The following is an 8,734-nucleotide window of genomic DNA, read 5'->3' on the forward strand; positions in this document are numbered from 1 at the left end:
TTGATTGCTGGGGCATCGATTTCATGGGACCATTCCCCCAATCGTTTGGAAATCTGTACATTTTGCTCGCCGTGGATTATGTCACTAAATGGGTCGAAGCGATTACGTGTCGAAAGAATGACCATCGCACGGTCATTAAATTCCTAAAAGAAAACATCCTTTCTCGATTCGGAACGCCTCGAGCCATCATTAGTGACGGGGGCTCACACTTTTGTAATAGACCATTCGAGAGCTTAATGAAGAAATACGGTATCTCTCATAAGGTGAGCACCCCATACCATCCTCAGACAAGTGGACAAGCTGAGATTTCCAATAGGGAGATCAAACACATTTTGGAGAAAACGGTTAACCCAGATCGTAAGGATTGGTCAATCCGATTGACCGATGCCTTATGGGCATACCGTACTGCCTTTAAAACCCCTATTGGAATGTCTCCCTTTAGACTTGTCTATGGGAAGGCTTGTCACTTACCTGTGGAGCTGGAACATAAAGCGTACTGGGCGATCAAAAATCTTAATTTCAATCTGGACAACGCTGGCTCGCTACGCAAACTTCAATTGAATGAACTTGAAGAAATCCGGAATGATGCGTACAATAATTCGAGAATTTACAAGGATAAGATGAAAGCATTTCATGACCAACACATTTTGCGAAAATCATTCACGCCTGGTCAGAAGGTCCTTTTGTACAATTCGCGATTACATCTCTTCCCGGGTAAGCTTCGATCTCGTTGGACCGGCCCTTACATTGTTGTTACTGTTTTTCCTCATGGGGCCGTTGAGATAAGAGATCCCGACAATGGCAAGGAGTTTAAAGTCAATGGACATCGATTGAAACCATTTGTCGAGAAATTTGATTCAGAGGACATGTCCATGCCTCTGACTGATCCTGTTTACCAGGATTAATCTCCTAGTCTGATGGAGGTATAGGTAAGTTTCCTGTTTTCTTAGGACTAGGGTAGTTGCTTTATTTGTCTGGCTGAAGACGGTAAACTTAGCGCTCCTGGGAGGCAACCCAGTTCTTCATTCCATTTCACTTTTCTCATTCATTAGTTCAATGTTTGTGGGTAGCATTGCCGCAAACCCTCACGAGACTACAACTCGTCCACTAGGGGTAACCTAGGGGTTTAAAGGCTTGTTGCATGCGCTAAATGCAATCGAGAGCACCTGCGAAAGTGGTATAGGTAGGATTTTATTTTTGTTAGTTTTGTGTCACTTTCTCTCTTGTGCTAACCGGATTCCATGCTGCGATCTCTTGGAAAGTCTCTCACGATTCATCATCCAGGTACATCTTCCCTTCACTTTTTCTTTACTTTTGTTGTCCTATGCGCATTCCATACTCATATCCTTTACATTGAGGACAATGCAGCTTTTAAGTTGGGGGTGGGAGATTAGGTTACCTAATCAGTATTTTCTTGAGCAAAAATTGTGAAAATTTTTAAATTTTTTTCTGGACTTTCTGGTGAATTCAAAGTGATTTGACGACCATCTTTGATTTAGAATTACAGGATATGGAATGTTGGTGATTTACTGCTCTTGGATTCAGTTGCTCGTTAGATTTCACAGTTAAGTTTAATTATTAATCCATGATTAGAAGTTGTAAACATTGATTGAGTCATGATTTCACATGTCACATCTCGCTTATACATTAAGATTTCAGTTTGAAACTGAAGGGTTAATTTGGTGATCAGTAAGCATAGAGGGAACCAACTTGAACAATTGCCCGTCATGATCAATTAAAAGGAAAGATACCGTTGAAAAAGGTTAGGCAAAGAATCTTCACTATAGGTTTGCTCCCTATAGGTGAGGACTTAATCCCCTTCTTGTTGTTTTTAGTGTTTAAAAAAAAAAAAAAAAAAAAAAAAGAGCTGAAAGAATGAAAAGATGATCTTTGAGGCAAGCTTTGGTTATTATGAATTCTCTTGTTGGTTACCAACGATATCCTGAAATAAAGAATTGAATATTAATGTTGACAGTTGGGATTACACTTTACACCTGTGGAACTCAATGTTTAGGATTATTCTAATTAAGGGACTAATACTTTGAATTTGGTTATGAAGTTTATCGTGTGTTTGAATCTAGGAGAGAGTAAGGCCCAACATTCATGAATTGTTGAATTCTAAATATCTGGATTGTTTTCCAAAATCACTTGAGTTCATAGAAATTCTCCTGTAATTCTCAACTTATTTTTCGCATATTTTGCTCGGGACTAGCAAAATGTTGGTTGGGGGTTGTGTTGAGGGTCAAATATTGCATATCAGACCCATTTAGTGCATGGATTTACAAACATAATACCGTTTAATGGCTGATTTAATTGTGTTTGTGATGCAGAATGTATTTACAAGCATGGACTGAAAAAGGGTGGTAAATGCATGGATTTGACGCTTCAGGAGCACCAAGGCAAGGAACGGACTCTAGAAGACCAAGAGCGACGGAATTATACACCGGGGGTCCGCAAAAATCGAGGAATTGAAGCTCGATTCGATGAAAAGTGTCCAGAATGCAAGATCATAGGGTTCCCACCATCTGATCAGTTCGAAACTCCATACGTAGCCTGAGGACCAAAAATTAACCGCACACGTCAAATTTCAGCCATTGGATCCTCGTGAAAGTGGCTGAACTAACAGATCAGTCCATAAAATCTTGATTTGGGGCCCACCTGCTATCAGGATACGCTTCATATTTGGTCCCCACGGTTAAAATGAGATGGAAAAAGAGATGAATGGGGTGGATTTTTCACATACATCATAGTGGACCCCACGTGTACATGTGGGAGTGCACAGGCGGTGCACTCCCGCAACACACCGGGCTAGCCGCCCGGTCAAAACGGGCGCTGACCCGTCTCTCCGTAAGATAGCCAGCGGATGGACAGCGGTCATCCGGTTTTAAGTTGTGGGGCCCATACATCGTTCAAAATGCAGATCTGGTCCGTCTATTCGATCCTTTGGACGGCCAAGACCAACGTATAGGTGTCCGTTTGCCACCTTACAAGCAGTTGTGTGGAGATCTCAACAGAACGGAAGATGGATGGTAAATTGGGAAATTCAGTGGACCGCATCAACGGACGGCAAAAACTACTTCTTCCCGACCGAAATTCCGAGAGGAATCTGGTGGATGGCTTGGATTTCTCATTTGAAGCTTATTGTGGACCCCACCATTGTCACAGCGTAAAGAATACGCAAGCCCTGTTTACGCAGTCCGAAAAAACCCGGATTTTTCGAGCTATTGTGTATCCATAGAGAGGGTCGGATGGCCAATCCGAACCGTCCAAACACTACAAAGCTGGGTCTTCAACCTCACCATGCAGTCAGATTCCAAGGTGAGGAGGTTCGCTATTCCAGAAATCACTTAAAAAACAGGCTGTTTGCGGTTTCGCTGCGAAAGAGGAATGCGTGACTCCTTGTTCTCTTCTAACTTTCGCACCGACTCCAGCATGCACCCACGGCCATCTCTGTTGTCTATAAAAGAAGAAGAGAGAAACAAAAGGAGGGGAGGAGGTGAAGTTTTTTTGAGACAGGGAGAGAGCTAGGCAGAGGAAAACGAGGAGAGCACTGAAGCAGTTGCTGCTGCTGTGCACGGCTGGGTTCTGAGATTGCAACATGGGTTGCTGCTGAGAGAGGAAAAGAAGAAGGAAGGAAGAGAAGAAGGAAGGACAGGGATCCACAGCTGCGACGTCAGGAGCAGATATAGTAGAGCTGTTTTCCCTTTTCTTTCTATTTTTCTCTTTTTTTTTTCTTTATTTTATTTCTGTTTAATGGATCTAGCCTAATCATGTGTGGCTAAACCTCTTAGCTAGGGCTAAGAGGTGAAGCTTGTAGCTTGATGGGAGATTTTTCTGCTTGTGCCTTTTGTTTAGACTGAAGTAAGATTGATTTGAGTATAATTAAGGGATTGTTTTCAGTGTTTAATGGTCTGTTGTGACTGAAATTACAAGAGGTCTGTGATAACTGTAAGCATGTTCCTTTTCTTTTATATGCATGACGTCAGGAAGCCCTGTTGTTCACCATCGTCCCATGGGCATGGTAGGATGACAGTACCCTTCCTAACCTTCATAGCATGTTGATTAGTTGGTAATTAGTTTAATTCTGTTGTTTGCTGTGTCTCCTGGGCATGGTTTGGTGATAGAATCCATTCTAATTCATATACTTTTCACCCCTTTAAAATTATATCAGAGGAAGTTCAGTTTAATTTCCATGATTCCTGATGCAGGCAAAAGATCTCTCTGATCCCTACAAGTGGATCCTCTGAATCCCTAGTTTCCCTTCTCTGAATTCCTTAAGTAATTATCCCACAAATATTTCTTAAATTCTAATTGGATTAGATTTCATCTTAGCCTAGTTCTAGATCTGGTTGGTTTCAGATAAAGTACAGGTATCAGTCCCTGTGGATTCGACCTCGGTCTTACCGAGTTTATTACTACATCACAACCCTATACTTGGGGAGTGAACAAGGGCCATCACTAATGTGTCCCATCGACCAACGGTCTTATATCACTTCCAAAATTGCAAAATATAAAATTTAAAAAACGCAAGAACAGTTGCCGGATGCTTGTTTGTTTCCAAGTAACAAGTACATGCAATACTCATCTGAGGTGCACTTATATCATTTACAAAATTACAAAATAATAATAATAATAAAATCAACCTCATTTATAGTTTGTTGATGTATAAGATTGGTACATATGTTCATTGTACATTAGTTACTCTTAATTGACATCCTCATCCAAGACCCTCTTAATGTCATTGGCTACGTTCACTGCATCCATAGAAACACCAGCCAATCCTCTCCTTGACAGCCCAACACAGTAAAGCCCCCCTTTCCCCTTCCAATGGTTGGGAAAACTCGGAAGTGGCATTCCCTCTGCGTCCAGGAGGTAATCATCACCCTGCATTAATAGAATACATACACAACTATATATCTGTACATGAACAATCCAAAAACATATATATACTATGAGGGGAATGACCCCATAACTGTTAGGGGCCCACATGCATCCCATCTGTCCATCATGTGCACCACACCGTATGGAACTACGGGTGTGATAAAGACATGCCCCACCGACCCACTGTGATGATGGATTGCCCTAAGAATCAGGTCGATGCGATCATTAGGTGGGCCATACGATGTGAATTTGTATGCTTTTGTATGGATGAGATTTACCTTGAGCCAGCAGTTAGCTGTGCTTCTGTAGCCAGTGGCAAAAACTATGGCATCGAATGGGTGGGACGTGCCATCTGCAAAATTTGCAAAGCAATCTCTGATGCTTGCTAATGCTGGAAGGACCTGTTGATCACCAGACATGGATGCCGATTATTACATCTACGATATGGTTCCATGAACACAAACCGATGATCTACAACATCCATTTGTAAATGATAAACAATTGAACGGTTATGATCCTACGTATCGATCATACAAGAACCCAATGTACCAATTATCTAATTGGTGCACATTCCCATCGATCCTAGAACAATATTCAATAGATGAAATGATAATGATCTCTGATTTGTAAGCTTATGGCCGGGCCATTCAACATGGGTCTGATGACACATTTAAATACCTCGATTTCTCGTGACATGATCTTCCCGATGGTCCCAACATCTATAACAGGAGAACGGCCAGCGATTGCTTTAAGATGGAAGGGCCCTTTTGCCGGCCTACGTATACCATACTTCGACAAATCTCCAAACTTGAGTTTGCTAAGTAAGAGTGTTATAGTGTCCACTAAAGAACATGGTAAATATTTAAGGAGAACCATTCCAAGGTGTACCATATCTCGTGTGAGCACATGAACCTGCACATAATAAAGCATTAAAAGTATTAGAGTAAGATGATATACGATGGTAGCATTATAACAGTGTTAATGTGTTAACGGTCAATATTCTTAGTATCACCCCAAATTGTGGTCCTCGTAAATTCTAGTAGGGCCTACCTTAATGTTGGATTGGCCAAATTTTCAAGGAGTCTACCTACGCACTGGTTGTATGGGCCCCAAACAAAATATGGGAGATTATAATGGTGTGGCCTCCCACATTCAAATGGGATGACCTGAAATCAGGCTAATCCAATTTATCAGATGCCACACAGAGAAATGGGGGAAAACCATCCATTAGCAAAACCCTAAATTTGTTGTGCAGCCCACCATGTTGTGTGCGCGCCATTCAATCCATGCATCAAGTACACCTTATGATGATAGGACACCCCCAAAAAATCATTCCAATCCAAGCATCAGATGTGCTACACCATAGAAAATAATGGACAATCCACCCGTAGACCTTCAAATTTAAGCGGTGGCCAACCGAATGGTAGATCAGTCTGACTTTAACATCCTGCAATCTTGTTGGACGTGTACTGAATGTCATATACATACTGTGTGGGTCCCATTTTTTGCATATTGTGGGGACATGCAAGTGGGCCTCACCATAGAAAATAATGGACACCTACCCAAAACCACTATATTCATGTGTGGTCCACCTGATGATTAGATGGAAAGAATTTTGGGGCTCTGATCTTCATAGTGATATGATCCTTGTTGGATAGCTTGGATGCCACCACCATAGGCCTAAGACGAAATAGAATTCAAGGTGGTGCGTGTGCATGTGAACTACTTTTTTATTAATCTATCACCAACGGCAAAATTAGAATTTGTTAAGGCAGAAAACGACTATTACTACAACAAGCATTAGCAAAAATCATTTTTCTCATCCAGGAGTAGTAAAACACTGATGTAGAGGGGGTCGTGGACAGTTTCATGGCCAAGATGGATTAGAAAAGGGCCAGTCGATGACAGAATTGATCCGGACTGTCGGACCTTAGATCAGGCGTATCTCACAATCCGGAATCAGTATCGGACGTAAAATATATGATTTTGGGGTAAAACGAGCTACTTTAGCCAACCAACCTAGTTATGCTGGGTTACGCAAGCTGGATTTGTGAAATACCTCTGGATCGACGGTCGTTTCCTTATTTTAATTTCGTTTTTACTATAAATAGTAAGTTTTAGTTTGATTATAACTCTTCATCCGGGCTTTAGGAGTTGCGTCCAACATGAAAAGAGCTTAGAATACTTAGGAGAATGGTTTGGTGAAGCTAAATAGGACACTTACTATTTTCAGCTGAAAACCTTGCACACTAGTAGACATCACGACCGTCTTACTATTTATAGTAAGTGGCGAATTCTAGGAGTTTTAGTTGTAGTTTGCTTTTGATTTCTCTCTCATTGCTTGGTATCCCTATTTAAAGGGTTGTGAACTCGTTTATTGGGATTAATTTAATCAATTTCAAATTTAGTAGAATTTATTTCTATTTTCTGCTTTCTTTCCTCGTGGATTCGAGAAGTCTCTTTGAGGAGTCCAGATAAGCTCCGTGGATTCGGAGTAGTTATCCTCTTGAGGAAGACGGTGATCGATCTTATCACGTTCATCCCTACGTCAAACACATACATCCATCACAGATAAAAAGAAATTGGACATGTTAATGCATCAAACCAAGCTAAACACAATATTACAAAACCAAGCCAATAATAAAGATTTACCGGGCTCCTCACAACAATAGAGGTATTTGCTCCAAAATTAGAGAGATCAAATGCGATCTCCATGCCTGAATTCCCAGACCCAACAACTAAAACAGCCTTATCACTGTAATCACTCCCTGACTTGTACAGGTTAGAGTGCACAACCTCCCCAGGGAATGTCTCCAACCCTGGTATGTCAGGTATAAACCCTTGACTATTTTCCCCGGAAGCAACAATCAGGAACTGACCCCTATACTCTTCTACCTCATCCGTAACCAAGTTACGGGCCTCAACAACCCATCGACCAACATCCTGATCGAATAATGCAGACTCAACAGATCGACAGTACAAGGGAGCCAATTTAAAATGAGACACATATTGGTCAATATACTGGATGAAATCCTTCTTAGGGATGTAGGTAGGTGAGGAAGGAGGGTGGGGCATATGAGGAAGGTGGCAGAATTGCTTTGCTAAGTGAAGATTCAAACGGTCATAGGCCCTTTTCTTCCAAAGAGAAGCACAACAATCTTCTCTTTCTAAGATTATATTAGGGATGGAAAGGAGGTTTAGGCATGCTGAGGTTGCTAGGCCTGATGGACCAGCTCCTACTATCACTACTATGCTCTCCATCTCTCACACTAGTCTGGTAATTTTCTCTCTCACTGCTATTACTAATGCCTAATGTCACTGTCGCTGTTGAAGGCGTCTCCTTGTTCTATTTATAATCAATGAGAATTGTTTGATACTCTGACAGTTTATGATGCTTGATACACAGGCATTGTTAATCAATCACATGCCATATATTACATCAAATCAAGCTGTCTAAATTGCCGAAGCCACCATAACCATGTCACATGACCAAAATCAGATCGGTTGACCTGTTCTTGCTTCTGATATGCGGATACTTATTGGCTGAAATAGAACCGTTGGATATTTTTTATTTCAATGATCGAAAAGTGTATACAACTCTCAATGTTAAGTAAGTGTGATGTTTGGTTTCTGATACATCTAAAACATGGAGCCATAATTTAGCTGGTTCAATTCAAATTACTCATGCGTGAAATGTACAAGTTTTCACTGCCTGTGTATCATTGATCACACTGTGCCAGAGTATCAAAGTTTTCCTCCACATTCCAACGGCTGCACTAAGGGGATAGTTCACCACCTCCCTTTATGTTTGATCCGAACCATCCAGATAGTGGACCTGATTGTTCATGTTGTA

General features: G+C 41.3%; 1 protein-coding gene across 1 annotated transcript; it reads right to left on the reverse strand.

The window, feature by feature from the left end:
* Nucleotides 1-4,704: 4,704 nt before the first annotated feature.
* Nucleotides 4,705-8,148, reverse strand: LOC131244058 (probable indole-3-pyruvate monooxygenase YUCCA10). The gene is made up of 4 exons (XM_058243722.1): nucleotides 7,534-8,148; nucleotides 5,560-5,793; nucleotides 5,160-5,282; nucleotides 4,705-4,884 (listed from the first exon to the last, which is right to left on the reverse strand). The coding sequence occupies exons 1-4, from the start codon at nucleotides 8,140-8,142 to the stop codon at nucleotides 4,705-4,707; spliced, it is 1,146 nt and encodes a 381-aa protein (XP_058099705.1). The 5' UTR covers nucleotides 8,143-8,148.
* Between the last annotated feature and the right edge of the window lie 586 nt (nucleotides 8,149-8,734).

This window comes from Magnolia sinica, chromosome 4, assembly GCF_029962835.1.
Source record: "Magnolia sinica isolate HGM2019 chromosome 4, MsV1, whole genome shotgun sequence".
Classification (NCBI taxonomy): domain Eukaryota; kingdom Viridiplantae; phylum Streptophyta; class Magnoliopsida; order Magnoliales; family Magnoliaceae; genus Magnolia; species Magnolia sinica.

Coding starts and splice junctions, on each gene's coding strand:
- LOC131244058 (XM_058243722.1), bottom strand. CDS start 8,142: ATGGAGAGCATAGTAGTGATAGTAGGAGCTGGTCCATCAGGCCTAGCA. Junction 5,794..7,533: donor CTATTGTTGTGAGGAGCCCG/GTAAATCTTTAT, acceptor TATTATGTGCAG/GTTCATGTGCTCACACGAGA. Junction 5,283..5,559: donor TCATGTCACGAGAAATCGAG/GTATTTAAATGT, acceptor GGTGATCAACAG/GTCCTTCCAGCATTAGCAAG.